Genomic DNA, 24,142 nt, shown 5'->3' on the forward strand with positions numbered 1-24,142 from the left:
ACACAGACAGAGAGAGACATAGAGACAGACAACGAGAAATCAGCCACCAGGGGGAATGGTCACGCTGCAATCCCTTCTCCTCCATTCTCCTTTTGGGATCTTGGGCACGCATGCACACGCGCCCGGCTTGAGTTTTAAGCCACCGGGCCTGGGACGTGAACCGCGGTCGACTACGTGGGGGTCCAGTGACATAGCCATTACGCCAACTGCTGGTTCCCGCTGCATTTTTTACATAGAATGTGTCTGACCTTTATTGCATTGCCATCACCTTTGGGACCCTGAGCATTCTTGTCAGCACTATCACTCCTAGACACTGCTCCCCCTTTATCCCCTTTTCCAGAACCACTTTTTCCTTTGGGTGGCATCTTCAATACTTCTTGCTGGAGAGACAGAAACAGAGCGAGAAATTACCCCCCCCTGGGGGGATGGCCACTCCCCAATCCCTTTTTCTCTCGGGACTCTGGGCATGTACACACACATGCCCAGTGTTAGTTTCAAGCCTTTGGGGCCGAGACTCGAACCATGGTGAGCCATGTGGCAGTCCAGCGATGTAACCACTATGCCATCTGCCAGTCCCTGAAAACTTGTTTTTAAAGTGACCTATTTTTTGCCAGTCAGGTGGTTGAATTGTCTGGATCCCACATAGCTGACTGTGCAGTTTGAGTCCTGGACCTAGCAGCCTGAAAAACATCGGGTGTGTGTGCATGTGTGGCCAAAATCCTGAGGAGAATGGAGGACAAGGATTGGAGTGCGGCTATCACCCCGGGAGGATGCTTTTTCACTTTTCCTCTTTTTCTGTCTCTTAGGCAAGTGCATGCACCCTATGGTAAATTACCCCCCCCTAAAAAAAAAAAGTGATCTATTTTATAATTCCAAATATGCAGTTTTGCATTCTTTCTGGAGTTGAAAAAAAAGTTTGCCTTTTTTTTGGTCATTTTGTGAAACTTGAACTGCATTCTGTGAAACATTTTTTGATTTCTAATGGATCCTTTCCTTCTTCCTTGCATTGGGTCTTTGTAAAACTTACACGGGTTCACAATTTTGGTTTGTATGTATGCCGTGTGCCTTACAGAAACAATCCCTGGGTTCCTTGTCTTCCACCTTCCACCTTGTGATCTTGGCAAACCATTGCTGGTTTTGGATCTGTTTTTATACCTAGAATTGTGTTTGATTAGCCTGTGCCTTTGGGAAAGATAACCTTCCTTGTGTTCCTTATCTGTAAAATAGAGATAATAAGAAGGTTGTCAGGATTAAGTGAGAGAATGTATATTTAGGACAGTGTCTGACACATACAAGGTCCTTAATAAATGCTAGCATATTTTCATGTTCCTTATCTATGTATTATCTGAGTTGTTATTTTCACCAAGATGTTAAAAGATCATGTGTGAAAATGGATTTAAGAACAGTAAGCAAATGTTAGGTGGATGTATAAGTCTGATAGATTTGTGATACTGATAATGAGCACTGACTTTTCTTTGTACAACTAATGTTCAGATGCCAAGTCACCTATATTCATTTTTTTCTTTTTTCTTTTTAGATTTTTTTTTGCCCTAGAGTGCATGTGCTCACTGTAGAGACAGAGACAGACAGAGAGAGAAAGTGAGAAGGCATTCTCCAGAAGGGATGGCCGCGCTGCAGTCCCTTCTCCATTCTTCTCTCGGGATTTTGGGCACACATGCCTGGTGTGTTTTTCAGGAATCTGAACCATGAAGTTGGCCATGTGGGATCCATTTCCTTAACCACCATGCCACCTGCTGGCCCTGTTAGTTTTTTGGTGTTTTTAAGAATAGGAAATAAAAATCCATTACGCATACATTTATAATAGTTATCTGAAAATCAAATAATTTTATTATTGTTCTACTAAATAGCTTCTTAGTTCTTATGCTAGTAAAATTTCAATGGGTACCAGCAGTAGACTATATTCTGAGTGTACAGTTCAGCTTTTGTATCACGTAGAGCTGTTAAGTTTAAGGCTGTCTCACTGATGAGTGATGCAGCTGTGAAGGAAGGAAAGTGTTTTCAATTATTAAATGAGAATGATATTTTTAGATGTCATCAAAATCCCAAATTGATACATCTACTCTTGACCTCTTTCCAGAGCCCTATATCTCCAGCCGCTCATTGGATATTTCCACATGGATATTTTTGCTATCATTTCAGATTCATCAGGTCTAAAACTGAGTGTATGATCTCGCTTCAGAATTGGTGCCGCCTCTGGTTTTTCTTTTTCCCTCCATGTCGCCATTTCCCTTGTAACCCAGGCTCGATTGCCTTTGATTTCCACCATGACCTCGCGCTCTGCTTTGTTCCCGAGCACCTTTGGGTTTGTCTCCAGCAGCCTGTTATGCCTGTCACTCCGTTTTCACCACTGCCTTCAAGTTCATTTCCTTATCTCTATGAAATAATCTTCCATCCCAGGTTTCTATAGCCATTAACATCGAATCTAGATGAATCACCCTAAAACATCACTCTTAAATGTGTCACTCCCCTGTGAAACTGTCCGCAACTCCTAGTTAGCTAAAGGCCTCATATTTAAGAGATACCTCTCAACCACCGAGTGCTTCTATTCCATTCTGTCTCTCACGTCTCTCCACTAGACTGTTCAATTTGGTGTCTCTTCACATCGTGTTTGCCTCTGTTCTTTGTCCATCTGTTTTAGAAAGCTTTTTTTCTGACTAATCTGCCTGTTTTTTCTATCCTGTTTCTTTAAGAGAAAGTCATGACAACCCACTGTGATATTTCCTCTTCTGAATTCTTAAGTGCTTACTCGTTCATTATTCAGTTGACTCTTAATCACTTACTACTTAATATTATATTGTTTCTAATTTCTGAATTGCTTAACTTTACTTGTTTGTATGCCTCGAATTTTTGTAGATTTTTGACTTCTTGAAGTTGAGGAATATTTCTGATTCCTTGAATTCCCCCAAATCATGCAGTTATATAAAACGAACATGCAATGGTTACTGTCATATTGTATGATAAGGATAATTTTCTATTGATAAATATAGGAGCTTTTCAAAATTTTTGTTTGTTTTTAAAATTTGCTATAGAGGGTACACGTACTCGAGGGAGCACGAGAGAGGTGAGAAATCACCTCCCTGGGAGTGGGAAGATGGCTGCACCACAATCTCTGCCTCTGTTCTACTCTAGGGATTTGGGGCATGCATGCACATGCGCCTAGTGTGTTTTTTGAGCCACCGAGTCCAGGATTCAGTCCCATGTGGGATCCAGGAGCCTTCATCACTACACCACTGGCTGGCCCAGCTTTTCAAAAACTTGAAGGTGACGGTTGTTAATCCATGTCGCCATTTCCCTTGTAACCCAGGCTCGATTGCCTTTGATTTCCACCATGACCTCGCGCTCTGCTTTGTTCCCGAGCACCTTTGGGTTTGTCTCCAGCAGCCTGTTATGCCTGTCACTCCGTTTTCACCACTGCCTTCAAGTTCATTTCCTTATCTCTATGAAATAATCTTCCATCCCAGGTTTCTATAGCCATTAACATCGAATCTAGATGAATCACCCTAAAACATCACTCTTAAATGTGTCACTCCCCTGTGAAACTGTCCGCAACTCCTAGTTAGCTAAAGGCCTCATATTTAAGAGATACCTCTCAACCACCGAGTGCTTCCATTCCAGCCTGTCTCTCACATCTCTCCACTAGACTGTTCAATTTGGTGTCTCTTCACATCGTGTTTGCCTCTGTTCTTTGTCCATCTGTTTTAGAAAGCTTTTTTTCTGACTAATCTGCCTGTTTTTTCTATCCTGTTTCTTTAAGAGAAAGTCATGACAACCCACTGTGATATTTCCTCTTCTGAATTCTTAAGTGCTTACTCGTTCATTATTCAGTTGACTCTTAATCACTTACTACTTAATATTATATTGTTTCTAATTTCTGAATTGCTTAACTTTACTTGTTTGTATGCCTAGAATTTTTGTAGATTTTTGACTTCTTGAAGTTGAGGAATATTTCTGATTCCTTGAATTCCCCCAAATCATGCAGTTATATAAAACGAACATGCAATGGTTACTGTCATATTGTATGATAAGGATAATTTTCTATTGATAAATATAGGAGCTTTTCAAAATTTTTGTTTGTTTTTAAAATTTGCTATAGAGGGTACACGTACTCGAGGGAGCACGAGAGAGGTGAGAAATCACCTCCCTGGGAGTGGGAAGATGGCTGCACCACAATCTCTGCCTCTGTTCTACTCTAGGGATTTGGGGCATGCATGCACATGTGCCTAGTGTGTTTTTTGAGCCACCGAGTCCAGGATTCAGTCCCATGTGGGATCCAGGAGCCTTCATCACTACACCACTGGCTGGCCCAGCTTTTCAAAAACTTGAAGGTGACGGTTGTTAAGGAATATAGTAATACTTTGTGAATACGTTTTTTGAAATGCCAATTTTGATCAGAGCTGTGGCACTATTGAGCTTATATTCAGGTCGCCTGTTGAGAAGTCTGCTCAAGCCAGTGACGAGACGGCAGGCCTCAGACCCTCACTTTACAGAGAAGGCAGGGGAGGGACTGTGTAAGTCTGCGGCCAGAGCTGTCAGGTTCTCTAACTGTAGCTCTCTGTTAACGTCTAACTCAGATGACTTGCCTCTCCATTTTGGAGAAAAACCTCATTCTTGTGCTGTTTTAATAAGGAGCATAGAACCCACGTAAGGCTTGGAGAGGTAGAGGAATAGAAGCGGAGTAACAAAGTTAAGAAAACTTGTGAAACAACTTTGTTTCTCCTGCTTGTTTTAGTAATTTTGTTGCTGCCAGATGCAGAGGCAGCTTTTAAAGTCGATTTGGTAGTAAGACACTGGGAGAGTAGTGCTTGGCATTCTCAAAGGGAAATGGCTAGTGGGAAATGAAACTTGGAAGGAGAATTTGGTTTCCTTCAATGTCCCATTGTAAAACACCCCATTCATGTGCGCTTTTCAGTTGGGTGTCCAGGAGGGCTTTTTTCAAGTATGGTAGAGAGTGGTCAGTGAGAACATGGAGATAGGGATATTATGGTATACTAGTGTAGGATTTTTGAGAGTAACTCTTCCCTGAACAGCAGTCGTAATTCCCCCCAGTAGCTTTAGCAGGCTAACCAAGATGAGAGACAAACTCAGGGCCGTGAGGCAGAGAGACAAGAGTAAGTTAGGCAGTGCCTGTTCTACAACTCATTAGCTTTAAAATTTGGGACAACGAGTTTACGCTCTCAGGTGGCAAGGTCTAGCAATCTCCTGAATAGCTGTTGTGGTGCATTTCCCAGTCGCTAACATGAGAGGGGAGTCATTGAAAGTCTTTTTGTCGTTTCCCCCCCCCCCCTTCTCCATAGGGTGTATGCACTTGCTGGAGAGACAAAGGGAGACACAGAAAGAGGGAAAGTGAAAAATCACCACCCCAGGGGCCATGGCCACGCTGCCTTCCCTTCTCCATTTTCCTCTCGGGATTTTTGGGCAAGCATCCAAATGCACCTGGTTGATTTTTTTTTTTTTTTTGAGAGGTTTTTGCTATAGGGTGCGTGCGTTCGCCAGAAAGACAGAGAGAGGGACCAGCAGTTAGCTTAATGGTTGTGTTGCCAGACTCCCATGTAGTCATCCTGGACCTGGTGGCTTAAAACTCACGCCAGGCGCGTGTGTGTACATGCCCAAGATCCCGAGAGGAGAATGAAAGAGAAGGGACTGCAGCGTGGCCATCCCCCCTGGGGTGTGATTTCTCGCTTTCTGTCTCTCTGTCTCTCACTGCCATGCCACCTGTTGGCACAGGGATTTTATTTTTTTCAAGTTTATTTATTCCTTGCATGAGAGACACACATGTAAACAGACACGCATGCACACACACAAGTACTCCCAACAATCCTCATACTGCAATCCACCACCAAGCCTCAGCTTCTCAGAATCATGGGCATGCACATGTGCACACACCCAGTGGCACAGAGACATCTGGGATTCAAGCCCCATGAGCGCACATACCCAAAATTCTGAGAAGAAAATGGAGGAGAAGGGATTGCGGTGTGGCCATTTCCCCTGGAGTGTGATTTCTCACTTTCCCTCTCTGTCTCCCTCTGGCAAGCAAGCAAGCACACACACCCAGATCTTCCTGTGCAAGTCCAGCCTTGCAGCACATTGTATTACTGCTGAGCCACCATTTGGCCTCTGGTTTGTAGGAATCTCATAATTCATCCTGCAGATTTGATTACGCATGTGAGAATTCTGTCCCCAGAGCCACTAGACTCAAAAGTGTGTTTGTTTGCTTTATAGTCTGTTTTTGGAATATACTTGAAACAGTATCATCTATAAAAGACATTTGTCTCTTTCTCTCATTCTAGATATTTTGAGTCTTCAAAAAGTTAATTGAAAATGCATATTTTGAGAAAGCTATGCATGAATTTCAAGTTTCTTTGCACAAAAATAAAAACCATACTTTAATTCCGTATTTTTCTATGAACTTTCTGAAGTCCCTGCATAAGCCAAGGGCCAATAGAATCATCTTTTCAGTTTAAGGATTCTTACTATTTTTAGAGGAACTCAAGTTCTATAACATAAATAGTAGTTGTGTTTTTTTTGTAAATTTTGAAAGAATTTTTTCCCCTTAATCTTTATAGAAAATGTGCCAGAGGAACTTCGAGAACCATTTTACACAGATCAGTATGACCAGGAACACATCAAGCCACCTGTCGTTAATTTGCTTCTGTCGGCCGAGCTGTACTGTCGTGCTGGGAGTCTCATTCTCAAGAGCGACGCTGCAAAACCCCTTTTGGGCCATGATGCTGTAATCCAGGCTTTAGCTCACAAAGGTCTTTATGTCACTGACCAGGAAAAACTGGTAACCGAACGGGATCTCCACAAGAAACCCATACAGATGGTGAGTCTTTCTATACCCAAGGCTATTTAAAGCTTCGAGTACATACTCTTGAGTGTGAATTGTTTTATAAAACAGAGGCGAATGTGTCTTGAAATTGGAGTATTATATCTGCCCAGAGTTTAAAAACCATCTTTTTCTTAAAAGCTTTGTTTCTAAATGAAGGAAGAATTAAACAATGTTTGATATCATGTAATACCTATGATGAATAATTATGTGATTTCCAACTGCTTTAATGTAATTTTTATTCAATTTACAAACTAACAAAAATATTTTTCTTGGGGCCAGCAGGTGGCATGGTGGTCAAGGCGCTGGATTCTTACATGGCTGACTGCCGTTTGTGTCCCAAGCCCTGGGGCTTGAAAATCACACTGGGTGTATGTGTGCGCATGCCCAAAATCCTGAGAAGAGAATGGAGGAGAAGGGATTGCGGTGTAGCCATTCCCCCTGGGTGTGATTTCTCACTTTCTCTCTGTCCCTCTCTGGCAAATACACACACCCTATGACAAAAACTTAAAAAAATTTTGGGGGGACCAGTAGTTAGCATAATGGTTATGTCGCTAGACTCCCATGTAGTCAACCGCAGGTCGCGTCCTGGACCCAGTGGCTTAAAAAAACTCATGCCGGGCGCCTGTGCGTGCGTGCCCAAGATCCCGAGAGGAGAATGGAGGAGAAGGGATTGGGGTGTGGCCATCCCCCCTGGCGGGGTGGGGGGGTTGATTTCTCGCCTTCTGTCTCTCTGTCTGTCTGGCGAGTGCATGCGCCCTATAGCAAAAACCTCTGAAAAAAAAATTGTTTTTCTTTATTCAAGATAGAGTGTGCATACGCCAGTGAGGAATGAGAGCCCTCCACAGGGTCTGGTCATGCCACAATCTCCGTCCTCCAGTCCTCCAGCTTATTAGATCCTGGGGACTTGTGCACGCGCCAGGTGTGTTTTAACTGACTAGGTTGGAGATTTGAACCGTGATCACCATGTGGGATCTGCCTAATCCTGAGCAGTACATCACCACTGCTCCAGGTAGAAGCCCTAAAAAAGTATTCTTTTCATTATAGAGACTAGCTAGGAAAAATGGAAAGTGCATATTTAACTTTATTCTCATTAAGAAAGGGTTAAGATTTTTAGTTTTCATCTCTATGCTGAATAATTTTGTGGCAAGTTTCTGCATATCAGATATTTTGATTTACGTAGTAACCATTGACTCATTCTTAGAGAAAATACGCAAAGAAGGATCTAAAGTGGCCTGCGGCAGCCTCTGAAGTTGTAAATGCAAATATTTAAATCCATTGTATAATGCTTCAGTCTGTTTTACCATTTTAGTTCAAGTTTCACAGAATGCAGTTACCATCACAAATGGCATTAGAAAGAACAGCGATTTTGCACATTTGATTGAATCATACTGTCTTATAAGAGGAAGTAGTGGAAAGGAGGGGAGATATGTAGAAGAGTATATTGTAATAGTTATAAAATTAAAGTAAGATGGGCAAAAATTAATTTACCAAATCTATTACTGAATGAGGTGGTGACCTACTTCACTTTCTGCCCAATTCCCTTTAAAAAACGTACTTTAGGGAACCAGCAGTTAGCGTAATGGCTATGTCACTGGACTCCCACGTAGTCGACCGCGGTTCGCGTCCCGAACCCGGTGGCTTAAAACCCATGCTGGGCGCGTGTGCGTGCGTGCCCAAGATCCTGAGAGGAGAATGGAGGAGAAGGGATTGCGGCGCGGCCATCCCCCCTGGGGGGTGATTTCTCGCTTTCTGTCTCTATGTCTCTCTCTGTCTGTCTGGCAAGTGCACGTGCCCTATAGTGAAAAACCTCTCAAAAAAAAACAAACCAAAAAAAAAAACATATTTTAGTATGTCTAAGAAGTGGAGAATAATATCTCAAGAATAACTTAGTTTGTAGAATTTACTTGCAAATTTGCAGTAGAATTATTAAAGATAACTAAGAATGTTTATCTATTATCAGAAAGGAGATTGTCACCTTTTATTGACTAATCCAGATTCCTCTTGTATTTAAGTATTTAGAATCATGTTTACTTAGCTATTACCTACACTGTAGACTGTTAACATATCAAACTGTTGGTTACAAATAATTTTTCCAGCCATGTTTGTGTAAATAAAAAATAAGGGGAACCAGCAAATGGCATAATGGTTACATCACTGTACTCCCATGTAGTCAACCACAGTTCGAGTCCCAGACCCAGCAGCGTAAAACTCAGACCAGGCACCGGTGCATGCTTGCCCAAAATTCTAAAAGGAAAATGGAGACGAGATTGTAGTGTGGCCATCACTCCTGGGGGGTAATTTCCCACTCTCTGTCTGTCTCTGTCTCTCTGGTGAGTGCATGCGCTCTATAGCAAAAATGTCTCTTTAAAAAAATGAATAGTTCGAGTCCCAGACCCAGCAGCGTAAAACTCAGACCAGGCACCGGTGCATGCTTGCCCAAAATTCTAAAAGGAAAATGGAGACGAGATTGTAGTGTGGCCATCACTCCTGGGGGGTAATTTCCCACTCTCTGTCTGTCTCTGTCTCTCTGGTGAGTGCATGCGCTCTATAGCAAAAATATCTCTTTAAAAAAATGAAATAAGTTGATACTTGTAAAACTTTTAAGTAAATACATATGTATATGTGTATGTATATGAGGGAACTTCAAATGTTCCTGAAAGATAGAGTCTATTTTGATGCAAAGACATTTTGAAATCCTTGCATAGTTTTTTCATAATAAGCATTTTTCTATGAATTTTTTGGACATCCGTTGTATACTTACGTGTTGTACGAAATAAGATTGATTTTAAAATTTTTTTAAAGAATTACTTAATTTTATTTATTATTATTATTATTTTAACTTGATGAGAGAGAGAGAAAGAGAGAAAGCAAACCGCCAGGTCTGGGACTTGGACTATGGTTGGCCATGTGGGAGTCCAGCTCCCTAACCACTATGCCGGCCCCAATAAGATTGTTTTTTATTGTGATTTGTAAAATAAAGTTTATGATTTAATCAAATATTATTTTGTAGCCAATTATTACATAAGCCAAAAGTTAATTTTGATGTTCATTCTTTATCTTCTTTTCTTTTTTAAAATAATTTTTGCTGTAGGGCACATATGCTCGCCAAAGAGAGAGAGAGAGAGGGAAAGTGAGAAATCATCTCCCAGGAAGGATGACCACACTGCAGTCCCTTGTCCTTTAGTTTCCTCTCAGGATTTCGGACACTCAGGCACATGTGCCTGGTGTGACTTTCAAGCCACCAAGTCCAGGATTCAAATTTTGCAGTCCACCATGTGGGATCTGGCACCATAACCTCTACACCACTTGTTGGTCTGAAGTCCTTTCTTTTAATGAATATCAAAAGGAGATTGGTATGTTTACTTAGTGGAAGTTAAAGTAGATCGACATGTCATTGAATTCTGTCTACTTAATGGAAATTAAAGTAAATAGGTCATTGAATGAATAAGGCATAAAAGATTTTCTCATAAACTGTCAGTGTTGTTATAGTGGATGTTTTGGATATTAAAAAAAATAAGCTAACACTGCACTGCTTTTTTAGAATAGGAAAGTCAGAGAAGCTGCCGTTAAAACAGAAAGATGAGGGACCGGCAGGTGGCGTGGTAGTTGAGGGTGCTGGACTCCCACATCATGACTGACTACGTTTTGAGTCCCGGACTGGTGGCTTACTTTCTCACTCCCCCCCCACCTTTCTCTCTCTCTCTCTCTCTCTCTCTCACTCACTCACTCACTCACTCATTCTGTCTCTGGTCAAATTAAAATGAATAAATAAATACATAAAGTTAAATAGACTAATTCTTTAAAAAAACCCAGAAAGATGATGGAAATACTTTCTACCTTCAAGAAGAATAGTCCTATACGTAAAGAAGTGGTTTTTAATTTTATCATATTTTATATTCTGTGTATTTAGTTCAGTGATATTGAACTAGAAATTTAGTGAACAGGAAGACTGGCAGGGGGGATGGGTATCTAACTAGACAGCATGAAATAGATTTAAGTTTAAACAACAGGCTTTGGGCCTAGATGTAGATGTGATGATTTCTGCTAGGGAGGATTAGAGAAGGCATCAGTAGAGAATGATTCATGAGATTTTAGTAGATAGGAAAAGGGACAGATAGGCTAAGAATGGTAACTAGGTTGAAAAAATTGTGTGACCCAAGTTTGAACTGTGAAAGTGTGTTCTGTACTGCAGATTAAAGTAGTGATTTACACAGAGGGCTAAATATGAGATGAAGCTAAAAAATACGTTGGTGTCTGGTCTTAAAGAGGCTGTAAGTTGAAGTGAAGGATTTTAACCTTATTGTGGGCTGCAGAATCATGGAAGAAGTTTTCATAACATTTTGTTTGCTCTCTCTCTCTCTCTTTCTCTTTTAAATTGCTTTTGGTTTGTATTTTTTATGTCTGTATTAAACAGTTAATACTTTGCAAAACACTTTGAAAGTTTGTGAAGTACTATAGTAGTATAAATTATTGCAGCCCATTTATTCTCAGATCTTTATGAGAAAGTGTATCTTACACTTTATATCTCACATAATTTAATTCTTACAACAACACTAAGAGGAGAGTATTGTCCCTATCCTACTGATGAAGAATGATGAAGAAACTGAGGCTTTAAGAACATAACTAAGGTCACAGGGCAGGTACTAAGGTCACAGTAGTGAAGGCAAGATTCTGATTCTCTCTGCTTAACTACTAAATTGTGTTTTTTACTTTGCCCAGGTATTAGGTAGGTAGGAAGTGATGAAATGGAAAGAAAGAGAAATGGTATGCTACTTGGTAATCTGCCTGGTGGTTTGTTTGAAAACTTGGTTAATTTACCCAGGCTACTTCATTATTTGTTTAGAGTGTTTTGTTTTGTTTTTGCTATAGGATGCTTGTGCTCGCCTGAGAGACAAAGAGAGAGGTCACTCCAGGGGGGATGGCCACACTGCAATCCCTTCTCCATTTTCCTCTCAGGTTTTTGGGCATGCCCCACACATGCGCCTGGTGTGAGTTTCAAGCCACTGGGTCTGGGACTTGCACTGTAGTTGACCATGTGAGAGTCTAGCACCTTAACCACTACGCCACCTGCTGGCGTTAGGCTGCTTCATTTTTAACACATTTTATCAGCATTTAAACAAGATTTTGCTGTAAGAATCCTCCTGCCACAGCCTCCTAGCTGACTACATGTGCACCCCACACTCAGCTCTTTTTCTAATAGGGTCTTGCTGTGTGGCCCAGGTCAGCCTTGAGGTAGCCATTCTCTTGCCTCAAACTCAAGGTCACTGGGATTATATGGCCCTACACCTAGCCTTTTAAACTGGACTGGGAATTGAGCCCTGGGCTCCCTATGTCCTAGTCTGCAGAGCATAGCTTCTTAGCAGTGTGCTCCACCATGGCTGAGCTATGTCCAAGGTTTCTTTTTGAAGTAGTTTAACCCTTCTGTACCTGTCTTGACAGTTATGTTAATTTCATGCACTGTGGGAATAACTGTAGTAGTTAAATAGGATGACTGCAGTAGGGGATAAAGCACAGTTGAGACAGATTGGGTGGATTTGAGTTTCTTGATATTTAAGAATGCATAAGATGACCTTTTAGTTCCCATTAGTTTTGCTAGATATGTGAAAGGTATTAAGAACAGTGAATCTGATCTCAGGAACACTATGCTGTCCCTGATTTTTCTTTTCTTCTTTTGTTGTTGTTCCTTTTTTTTTCTTTTTTTAATTTTTTTTCCCTCTCAACATATTGCTCCTGATTGACAGCTATTCTTATGGATCTCCATGGTGCCACCATCTGTTGGAATTCAGTGTAATCGTGAGGAGGCTTTAACAAAAGTCTTTTTCCTGTTTAAGGAGATTTAAAATTCTACTTTAGAGAAAAAGATTATGAAAATTTAGTATTGTAATAGTATATAAGGAGATATTAATTTCTGGTTACCCTTGTATAAGAATGCCTTGGAAGTTAATGAGCAGAATTTATTTTTGAAAAAGTATTTGAAGTTCTCATAGCTGTTGTTGAACAGTTTTCTTCTTAATGTAAGGTTGTATGTACCTCCATTAAAGAGTCCCATTATCTTTCATATCTTGCCACCATGCTTACTATGTTAGAATCACTGTTTACTTATAATCATTTATTGGGAAATCTGACTTTTTGAAAAAAAAACTTGATAGAAGAGTTTCTAAAAACCTTTTGTATTTATAATAAAATGGAACCCAAAGTGTATCTTACACTTTATATCTCACATAATTTAATTCTTACAACAACACTAAGAGGAGAGTATTGTCCCTATCCTACTGATGAAGAATGATGAAGAAACTGAGGCTTTAAGAACATAACTAAGGTCACAGGGCAGGTACTAAGGTCACAGTAGTGAAGGCAAGATTCTGATTCTCTCTGCTTAACTACTAAATTGTGTTTTTTACTTTGCCCAGGTATTAGGTAGGTAGGAAGTGATGAAATGGAAAGAAAGAGAAATGGTATGCTACTTGGTAATCTGCCTGGTGGTTTGTTTGAAAACTTGGTTAATTTACCCAGGCTACTTCATTATTTGTTTAGAGTGTTTTGTTTTGTTTTTGCTATAGGATGCTTGTGCTCGCCTGAGAGACAAAGAGAGAGGTCACTCCAGGGGGGATGGCCACACTGCAATCCCTTCTCCATTTTCCTCTCAGGATTTTGGGCGTGCCACACACATGCGCCTGGTGTGAGTTTCAAGCCACTGGGTCTGGGACTTGCACTGTAGTTGACCATGTGAGAGTCTAGCACCTTAACCACTACGCCACCTGCTGGCGTTAGGCTGCTTCATTTTTAACACATTTTATCAGCATTTAAACAAGATTTTGCTGTAAGAATCCTCCTGCCACAGCCTCTTAGCTGACTACATGTGCACCCCACACTCAGCTCTTTTTCTAATAGGGTCTTGCTGTGTGGCCCAGGTCAGCCTTGAGGTAGCCATTCTCTTGCCTCAAACTCAAGGTCACTGGGATTATATGGCCCTACACCTAGCCTTTTAAACTGGACTGGGAATTGAGCCCTGGGCTCCCTATGTCCTAGTCTGCAGAGCATAGCTTCTTAGCAGTGTGCTCCACCATGGCTGAGCTATGTCCAAGGTTTCTTTTTGAAGTAGTTTAACCCTTCTGTACCTGTCTTGACAGTTATGTTAATTTCATGCACTGTGGGAATAACTGTAGTAGTTAAATAGGATGACTGCAGTAGGGGATAAAGCACAGTTGAGACAGATTGGGTGGATTTGAGTTTCTTGATATTTAAGAATGCATAAGATGACCTTTTAGTTCCCATTAGTTTTGCTAGATATGTGAAAGGTATTAAGAACAGTGAATCTGATCTCAGGAACACTATGCTGTCCCTGATTTTTCTTTTCTTCTTTTGTTGTTGTTCCTTTTTTTTTCTTTTTTTAATTTTTTTTCCCTCTCAACATATTGCTCCTGATTGACAGCTATTCTTATGGATCTCCATGGTGCCACCATCTGTTGGAATTCAGTGTAATCGTGAGGAGGCTTTAACAAAAGTCTTTTTCCTGTTTAAGGAGATTTAAAATTCTACTTTAGAGAAAAAGATTATGAAAATTTAGTATTGTAATAGTATATAAGGAGACATTAATTTCTGGTTACCCTTGTATAAGAATGCCTTGGAAGTTAATGAGCAGAATTTATTTTTGAAAAAGTATTTGAAGTTCTCATAGCTGTTGTTGAACAGTTTTCTTCTTAATGTAAGGTTGTATGTACCTCCATTAAAGAGTCCCATTATCTTTCATATCTTGCCACCATGCTTACTATGTTAGAATCACTGTTTACTTATAATCATTTATTGGGAAATCTGACTTTTTGAAAAAAAAAACTTGATAGAAGAGTTTCTAAAAACCTTTTGTATTTATAATAAAATGGAACCCACTAAAGCCATTTATTAATTCATTCAGTTTATTTTTTATTTTTTATTTTTTTGGAGAGGTTTTTGCTATAGGGTATGTGCACTCACCAAGAAGACAGAGAGAGACAGAGACAGAAAGTGAGAAATCACCCCACCCCCACCCCCACCCCCCAGAGGGGATGGCCAAGCTGCAATCCTTTCTCCTCCATTCTCTTCTCTGAATCTTGGGCACTCACGCACATGTGCCTGGCGTGAGTTTAAGCCACCGGGTCCGGGACTCAAACCGTGGTCGACTACATGGGAGTCCAGCGACATAGCCATTACGCTAACTTTTGGTCCCTCATTCAGTTTATTTAAGGAACTTCTGCACAATACTTTGTATTGCTTACTGTAATTAAAAAACATTCCTGTCCCTTAGTATCTCACTTTGTAGTGCAAGTTTTAGAAAATTATCCGAATTACATTTATTTTAAGTGTGAAGGCACTATATATTCATGCTGTGAAAATTCATTTTGTATGCTGTAATGATATACAGTGGTTGAACGTATACAAAATTTTAAAAGATAAATGTATAGGCAGTAAACATGGTTCTGCTTATAAGTTGAGTTTTGAAGACTGTGAAAGAATTTACCAGGTAGGGAAATGAAGATTGTGTTGCAGGGGAATATTCCAGAATGTATATGTATGTATTTGAACCTTTTTCTTTTGAGAGCGATAGGCTTTTGTGTTGCCCAGGCTGGCTTAGAACTTTTTATCCTCCTGCCTTAGTCTCCTGAGAAACTGGGATTACAAGTGCGCGCTCCAGTGCCCAGCATAGGGGTTGTTAAAAGAGATTGTGAAGGCATGACAAATCAGGGAAAAGTGAGATGTGTGATTGTAGCTGTTCTTGGTACATGCTGGGAGGTGATGAGAAACAAGCTCACAGAGTCGGTGGGGATAGGGCATGAATAATCTTTGATGTCTAGTGTGTATGTTATCTTGGACATGATAGGTTTTTAAACCCGAGAGGGCATCCTCAGATTTGTGTTCCAGAAAGTCACTCTGGTGGTAATTGTAGAAGAGATACCACTTAGGCAGGTATTGAAATAGCTCGGTGCCTCAACTGAGGGGTGATCATAGAAGTGGGGGCTTGAAGTCGAATCGAAATGACTCTTTTGATTTACCAGAGTTGGGAGATGAATAAGAGAACATAGAACATGGCTGGCAAAAAGATGTTATCCCTTATGTCAGCTCTAAATAATTTGGTAGTTAATTACTAGAAGCAAGGGAAGCCTAGCTCTTTAGTTTTACTCTGTTTTCCTAGGAGATTGGGTTTAGATGCTCTGTTGTTCCTGGTGTTTTTGAACACTGACATTTTAATGTAACAATAATAGTAGAAAACAAAAGAAACACAACAATAGCTTTATAGTTTAAAAATATTGAGCTGATAAAATTTTATTTTTTGGTGGAGAGAGATTTTTGCTATAGGACATGTGTTCATTGGAGAGACAGAGAGACAGAAACAGAAAGTGAGAATTTACCTTCTCCCATCTACCCCCCAGAGAGGATGACCACACTGCAATCCTTTCTCCTCCATTCTTCTCTCAGGGTTTTGGGCACACATGCACATGCACCTGGCATGAGTTTCAAACCACCAGGTATAGGACTTGAAGTGCAGTTGACTGCATGGGAGTCCAGCAACGCAACCATTACACCATCTGCTGGTCCAGAGCTTATATTCTTAATGAGAAAGGTAAAGGTTGTTCTCTAAGTTTTGTCCTATTTCTCTTTTCTTCCTAATACCTGTTAAAATATATAGTTATATATAAAAGTGCAAGTATTTAAAAAATATTTATTATTACTATTTTCCAGTTTGATCAGACAGGGGGCAGGTAGTGAGAAAGCAAGCCACCAGGTACAGGACTTGAACCACGGTCAGCCATGTGTGAGTGCAGTGCCTTTACCAGCATGCCATCTGCTGGCCCCAAAGTGAAAGTATTAATAGGTCTGTGTGTATACAGAGAAATAAAATAACATTGATATGCATTTTTGGTAGAGTATCTCAGTTTTTAGTTGTGTTACATATACTGTGAAGACTCGGACACATTAATTTGTTTGATACCGGTGTCCTCACAGCTAGGCATTGTGATCAAGTGGGCGATCTCTTTCCTAAAATGCTCTTGGAAGAGGGTTCATGTGGGATTGGAAAAGCTGCAATGCAGACATGAGATATACTGAAGTGTAGAACTGTGGGGATGAAATGAGGGATGAGGAAACTTGAATGTACTTTGTAAGTGTTAATCTTAATGCACTATGTGATTCAGGTGGTAGTATTTCTATTTTATTGGTGAGGAATCTGATCTATAACTCACTCCAAAGGTGAATTAACTTGCCCAAAGTCAAGCAGGTAATAAATGTTGGTCCTAGGATTTAAACTTAGATCTGCTGACTCCAAAGGCCATGCTTATCTTATTTATATCATGTGGCCTTTGGAAAAATAACCAAAATATACAGATAACGTTACCCTATATGTAGGATAATGTTAGTAGCTTAGTAGCTTATAAAGCACTCACACATTAATTTTAGCAGCATCTAGAAAATAAATAGGGGAGAGAAAGAGGTGATCTCACCAGGGTCTCACCACATTATGATCCCTGTGCCACAGTCTGTCAGCTAGCCAGGGTGCTAGGAATTTGCCATTGTGTCCCACCTGTCCTGGGCCCATGTGACCTCAGTCTCACACAGTGGCACTCTGCAGCTTGTGCCACAGCAGCTGGGCCTATGACCATCTTTTTGGCAGATAAGGAGACTTTTGGATGGATGGGTTTCATAGATCCTTATCTAGTATCTGCTGGAAGAGATGCAAAAAGAAATGCATGGGTGACGATGCCATGGCTAGGCTGTTGGATCACAGAGCAGAGAGAGCCCACGTCTTTTTAACTCCTAACCCAGAGCTTGTCTGCACATACCTCAGGCTGCCATCCTTTTTCCTGTCTTTGTGGATCATACCCTGCGTGGATTCTGGGAAAACAGCAGTGAATAGTCACATGAAGTAGGAAGTCAGACGAGAGAGAGTGCAGCCACAGCCACCAAGGGGAATACGGTGAGAGGAGAGCAGGGTGGAAATCCCGAACTAGTAGGGAGAAAAGGGAGTCATTTGGGTCACCTAAGGCACTCCTTTCTTAGAGAAGAGACCCATCTTATTTAGTGACCATTGACACACAAAACCATAGATTTACAAAAACAGAGTGATTCACTTTACAAGGTAATTTTTTCAGTTATAGAATTATTTTGCATTTGGATTTAATGGATTGTAAGCCCACATTTAAAAAGTACTGATTTTGTTAAATTGCTTTACGATTGAAAGGAGAAGAGTAAAAGCTAAATACTACACGCATGTTTTTCTTAAAAATGTATTTTAATATGCAAATTACTAGTTGTTTCTAATGGAAAGAATGTTTTCATTAGAATATTCTAGTGACTATTTGAATGAAAAGAACTATGGGACTGGTTTGTATGTGGGCTTAGTTCCTTACGACTGGTCTAATTTCTGTGATATACTGTTGCCAGATCAACTTTCCTGAAATATCACTGTGATAATTAGTCTTCCTTATCAATTCAAAGATTTCTAATTATTTTATTTAAACTGAAATACAGTATATTTTATGGTTTCTGATGCTTGTCCTTTTCATTTGTCTGGTTTTCAGAGATAGCACTAAAATATGGAGGAAGAAGTTATTGCAGACATTTTTGTACAAAACAGTTCACATATGAATGATCAAAGTTATTTTCTCTTTGTTTATTATATCAGTTCAGAAGAGGAGATTCAAAGTAGCAAAAGTTAAGATACTTTGGAAGTTGTCTGATATTATAGACCTGCCAGTAGTAATTTTTGATGATTATGTACATATTAACTGGAACTTTCCATCCTTTAAAAAGCTAAAAGTGATAATTGTACATTAATTGTAGGCTACTAAATTTAAATAAGTGGAAAAAAAGGGGGGGGACCAGTAGTTAGCATAATGGCTATGTCATTGGACTCCCTTGTAATCGACCACGGTTCAAGTCCTGGACCTGGTGGCTTAGACTCACGCCAGGCGCGTGTGCGTGCGTGCCCAAGATCCCAAGAGGAGAATGGAGGAGAAGGCATTGCAGAGTGGCCATCCCCCCGGGGAGGGATTTCTCGCTTTCTCTCTGTCTCTCTCTGTCTTTCTGGTGAGCGCACGTGCCCTGTAGCAAAAACCTCTCGGAAAAAAAAAAAAAAAAAGTGATATAGTAGAAGGTGTCTCATTTATTAACTTTAGTGTTTGGGACCTGGTCTGTTCTGGAATAACAATGTTCGCCTAGTTTAGATATCTTAAAAATAAACACACACACACAAACAAATATTAATTGGAACATGAACACAAAGACTGAGAAGTTTTAGCAGATTTAGTATAAAAATACAGATTTTCTAGTTTGCATAATTGTATTCCATTGTAGATTATATTGGGCTGTTGGAAAAGTTGTGACATTTTTTTTTCTATGCAAAAATGCATCATGACTTTTCCAACAACCCAGAAGAACAGTGACAGCAGTTGTCTGCAGTCATCCACACCCCCCAGTCTGTGTTGAGTGGACTGAACCCACTTAGCCCCACAGTACTGGCCTTTTTTTGCACATTGGTAGATTACAGCAGTTTAATGAATTGTTTTTAATGAATGTCAGTGATGTGACTTAAGTAAATAGATCATCACTATAAAAAAAAAAGCTTTAAAACTGTTCAGTTGGGATGCTTGTGTGTGTTCAGATATCTGGACAAATGAGCTTCTGTAAGGAAAAAAAAATCTTTACAGTGCTCAGATTCTGTCTGTGCCTGCACTGTTTTGTATGTGAAAAAGTGTTATAATGAGCTATGTTACAAAGTGAACTGTGTTACAGAGCTGTTTCAGGGGCCTAACTTTTCAGGAAGTTCTTTTGATTTACATGCAGGGATTTGAGAATACTAATTATTGTTTTCCTCTGAAGCTAAAAATCTTAGTTTGTGGTGAGCAAACAAGTAAACAGATAAAGATAGCTGAGAGTGGTGAGCACTATGAGGAAAATAGAGCAGAGTGACAGGATAGAATGATCCGAAGGAACTGCATGCTATTTTATTATGGTTAGAGTGGTTAGAGACAGCCTTTCCCAGGCTAACATATTTGAGCAGAAATCTGAAGGATGATATGGAGCCAGTTAGGCAGAGAGAGGAGGAAGAGCATTGTAGACAGAGATACCAAGGCCTTAAGTTATTAGTAAAGGTAATCCACGGAGTTAATAAAATTTGTGTCTTGATGATAAAGGTCCTGTCAGTTTCTGGAGGGAACACTTTTAGGAATTTGAAGTTTGGAGTCACGTTTACCATGTAAATTGTACTATATGAAGTACTTGATTCATTCGGCAAGTATTTGTTGAGAACTACTATGGGCCTAGGCAGTGGGATGTAGTGAGGAAAAAACAAGACTAAGCCCCTGCCCTCATGGAGCTGCTATTTTAGTAGCAAAGATGATCGGTGCTTGTGTGCTCCAAACCCCGAAGGGAGGGGGAGATGGAGAAGGGATTGTAGCCTGGCCAGTTCCCATGGAGTCCCCATGGTGAGGGTGTGTCGTGGAGGGTGCTGTGTCACTTTCCTCTGCCTTCTCCCATCTCTGCCTCTCTCCAGCAAGCTCACATGCCCTCTGGCAAAAAACAAAAGCTAAAACAAAACAAGAAGGGAAGAAGAAGAAATACTGTGCATTGGTACCACTTTCCATTTGTCGTATGCCATACCATTAGTTCCCTTGTAACTAACAGAATGTAAGAATATTACTGGAGAAAGCCTAAAATGCAAGGAAAACTAATTGATTCACTCTTTCTTGTGTTATTACTGATAAATAGTAGCATTATTTGAATTGTTAATAATCTCTGATGAGAGTTTAGGTTTAAATAATGTGGATAGCGAGCAATTAATTAGAATTACTATTTTTTAAAAGAATTATTTATTTAATTTTATTTATTCATTCATTTTAATTTTTTAAATTTGACCAGAAAGACACAGAAAGAGAGAGAGAGATTGAGAGAGGGAAAGTGAGAAAGCAAGCCACCAGGTCCAAGATTCGAACCATGGTCAGCCATGTGGGAATCCAGCACCTTTATCCACCACACCACCTGCCGGCCCCATAGAATTACTATTTTTAAGAATTTATCTGTGAGGTTTCCTACCAAATTTTGGAGGTGACATTTTCTGTGGGCAGCATATGTCAACCATGTGAGCAATCGGTCATTGGGAAAGTCATGGTGCATTTTTGCTGAGAAAAATACATCATGACTTTCCTGACAACCTAGTAGTAAGGTGTTACCAACTAAGAGGGTTAAAAAATACTTGGCCAGGACCAGCAGTTGGCGTAATGGCTATGTCGCTGGACTCCCACGTAGTCGACTGCAGTTCGCGTCCTGGACCCGGTGGCTTAAAACTCACGCCGGGCGCTTGTGCCCAAGATCCCGAGAAGAGAATGGAGGAGAAGGGATTGTGGCGTGGCCATCTCCCCTGGGGGTGTTTTCTCGCTTTCTGTCTCTATGTCTCTCTCTGTCGGTCTGGTGAGTGCATGTGCCCTATAGCAAAAACCTCTCAAAAAAAAAAACAAAAAAAACTTGGCCATGTTTTTGATCCCTTTCTGTGTATCTTCACCTTTGAGTTGACAGTGAAGATTTGACAGTTTTATTGTAGGTGGGATTATGTCACCAGATTTCTATTTATTTACTTTTTAATTCAGAGTCAAGAAAAATAGCTGATTTGTTGCCATCTAGCATCCGTTCTTGCACACTGATTCATGCATTAAAAATCCTTTCAAGGAGGCATACATTTTCATGCCAGTTTCCTAGTGCTATACTTCCAGTTTCTTTCTTTTTAAAAAAGAATTGATTTTATTTATTGTTTTCATTATTATTTTTTAATTTGCTAGATAGCACATCCACAGAGAGAAAGTAAGCCACCCTAGCACCTGCTGCCCACCATGTGCCTCTGGCTTCTGCACCGCTTCACTTTTCTTGATAGCTGTGGCTTTATGGTCTACGTGTAGAGGCCTCGAAGGAAGGGCTTAGGGAAAGTTGGTTCTCCCAGTTCTGCAGTTATGGCGTATTAGTCTGGAGATCGCTCCCCAGCAGACACCAGTCTGAAAGGAAATAGGTGACCTCTAGATGACTTGGTAGGATGGAGGAAGGGCATTCTTCTCACTGTATGTATCTGCCAGAGCTGTGTTCAAATCTTGGGACACTTCCTGCTATTATTGAGCTGTAAATTGACTTAGTAGTTTGTACACACCTGGGATGGTAGTTACCGAGGAGGATAGCATGACTTTCCTTTTTCTCTGTGTCACACATAGGACTCGGAAAGCGAAGGGCAATCGGGGAACAGCTATGACCGTGTTAAATCTTGTGTGGCTCAGTTTCTTTTTCTTCTGGTAAAGATAGCTGCCAGGCAGGTTTCATATACACCCGGCTGGAGGAAATTTGCTGACAGACTTCCTTTCAGGCAATTTTTGGAATGTTAATTGGAGCTTTTAGTGGTGGTTATTTTTATATGATAAACTATATTTCCGTGTATTTGAGGTAACTTGTTTTAGATTTTGAGATTTAAAGGACAGTTTTGACTCAGGGCCAAATATGCCTGGAATACGTTCAAATCTGAAAAGCTATAAAACACAGGCATACTTTGAAGTTCAACATATGTGACTGGTTAAAGTATACTAGGAATTTCATATTGGTTAGCAAATGAAAGAACATAACTGTTATTACAGTGTTGGCGTAAGGTAGCAGCAATTACGCTGAGCGGTGATGGGTAGGCCTGAGCTGCCATATATAAACTATCATAGAAATAAACCTTGGCCCAATTCACTACAGTTAGGATGTTTGGAACATACATACGGTTCTGTACTTAAGCCTTGATGGGTTGGCCATAATCATTGCTTTAGTGAGTTTTCCATAAAGCCCGTTTTATCATTTGGATTGTTGTTGTCTTTTTCTGCTTCCATGACTTTGATGTAAATTGACAACTGCATTATTTAGTGGGGCCAGACACATGAAGGGTGATATTAATAGAAGTCTTCTAATTTGAGTCCTTAAAATATTGATATATCAATAGCATTTGTTTCAGAAAAACATAAAAATGCATTATTACAACAAAGTTTGAAGATTCTCTTTAGATTCTGTTTGTTAAGCAATAAACTAGTCTGTAAACTAATCTTATAGGCATATACTTACTATATAATGACCTAAGTAATAAAAATACTGTAAATATTTTATCAATTAGATATTTTTAGAGCACTTTTGACATACATTTAATTTAATGTCCTGTGTGGTGAGAAATCAAGTGTTATCCCGCATTTAACAGATGAAGTAGATTAAGGCTCAGTTAAACCAATTTATTTCCTAAAGTCTAAGCTTTTTTTTTTTAAATCACCTTTATTGAGGCATAATTTGCATAAAATAAAATATACCCACTTATGGTAATTTGATGAGGTTTTGTTGTTTGCTTTTGATTGTCAGAGGGTGCATTTGCTCAATAGAAAGAGAGAGAGAAAGGGAGAGAGGGAAAGCACCCCCAAATGGAGCATGGTTATGCTGTAATCCTTTTTCCTCCATCCTCCTTACCATCAGGATTTGGGCTTGCATGCACATGTGCCCAGCATGTTTTTCAAACTGCTGGCTGGGATTTGAACCACAGTTAGTTATGTGGGTTCTGGCCTCCGTAACTGCAGAATAATAGGGCTGTCTCTGATGAGTTTTGACAAATTTTATACACTCATGTAAATGCCTTTACAATTGAAATATAGAACATTTTTATCACCCCCTAAATTATTTTGCCCTATTGTAGGCATTCATTACTCTTTCTTTCTTTCTTCTTTTTTTCCCCTTTATTTTGGTATACAGTATATGTGCTTGCCAGAGAGAGGGGAGGGGAGGAGTAAGAAAGTGATGGCCACCACACAGTCCCTTCTCCTCCATGAAAAAATCTCGGGATTTGGGGCACTTAGGCACATACACCACATACGTTTTTCAAGCCACCAGGTCTGGGACTCAAACCTCACAGTTGGCCATGTAAGATCCAGCTGCCTTAACCACTACGCCACTGGCTGGCCCATCATTCATTGATCTTATTTTCATTATTATAGAATAGTTTGCCTGGTCTAGAATTTCAGATAGTTAAAAGCATAATCTCTTAACTCATTTTTTACTGAATGCTTTTTTTTTTTTTTTTGGATAGAGATTTTTGCTGTAGGGCATAAGAGCTCACCAAAGAGACAGAGACAGAAAGCAAGAAATCACCCCCCCGGGGGGATGGCCACACCGCAATCCCCTCTCCTCCATTCTTGTTTCTGGGTCTTGGGCACACACATACACACACCTAGTGTGAGGTTTAAATCACTAGTCTGGGACTCAAACTGCAGTCAACTA

At 40.1% G+C, this 24,142-nt stretch overlaps 2 protein-coding genes across 2 annotated transcripts in view; one reads left to right on the plus strand and one right to left on the minus strand.

The window, feature by feature from the left end:
* Window positions 1–380, minus strand: part of LOC114009080 (peptidyl-prolyl cis-trans isomerase NIMA-interacting 4-like) — a 703-nt gene extending 323 nt beyond the window's left edge. The window contains exon 1 of the mRNA XM_027774551.1: window positions 208–380. Within this exon, the coding sequence (XP_027630352.1) occupies window positions 208–365 (158 nt within the window). The 5' untranslated portion in view covers window positions 366–380. The remainder of the gene's footprint in view (window positions 1–207) is intronic.
* The window catches only part of CAMSAP2 (calmodulin regulated spectrin associated protein family member 2), a 123,153-nt gene that overhangs the window by 38,066 nt on the left and 60,945 nt on the right, over window positions 1–24,142 (plus strand). Inside the window, 1 exon segment of the mRNA XM_014590486.2 lies at window positions 6,585–6,844. Within this exon segment, the coding sequence (XP_014445972.1) occupies window positions 6,585–6,844 (260 nt within the window).

This window comes from Tupaia chinensis, unplaced genomic scaffold (genome assembly GCF_000334495.1).
Source record: "Tupaia chinensis unplaced genomic scaffold, TupChi_1.0 Scaffold000453_1, whole genome shotgun sequence".
Lineage (NCBI taxonomy): Eukaryota > Metazoa > Chordata > Mammalia > Scandentia > Tupaiidae > Tupaia > Tupaia belangeri.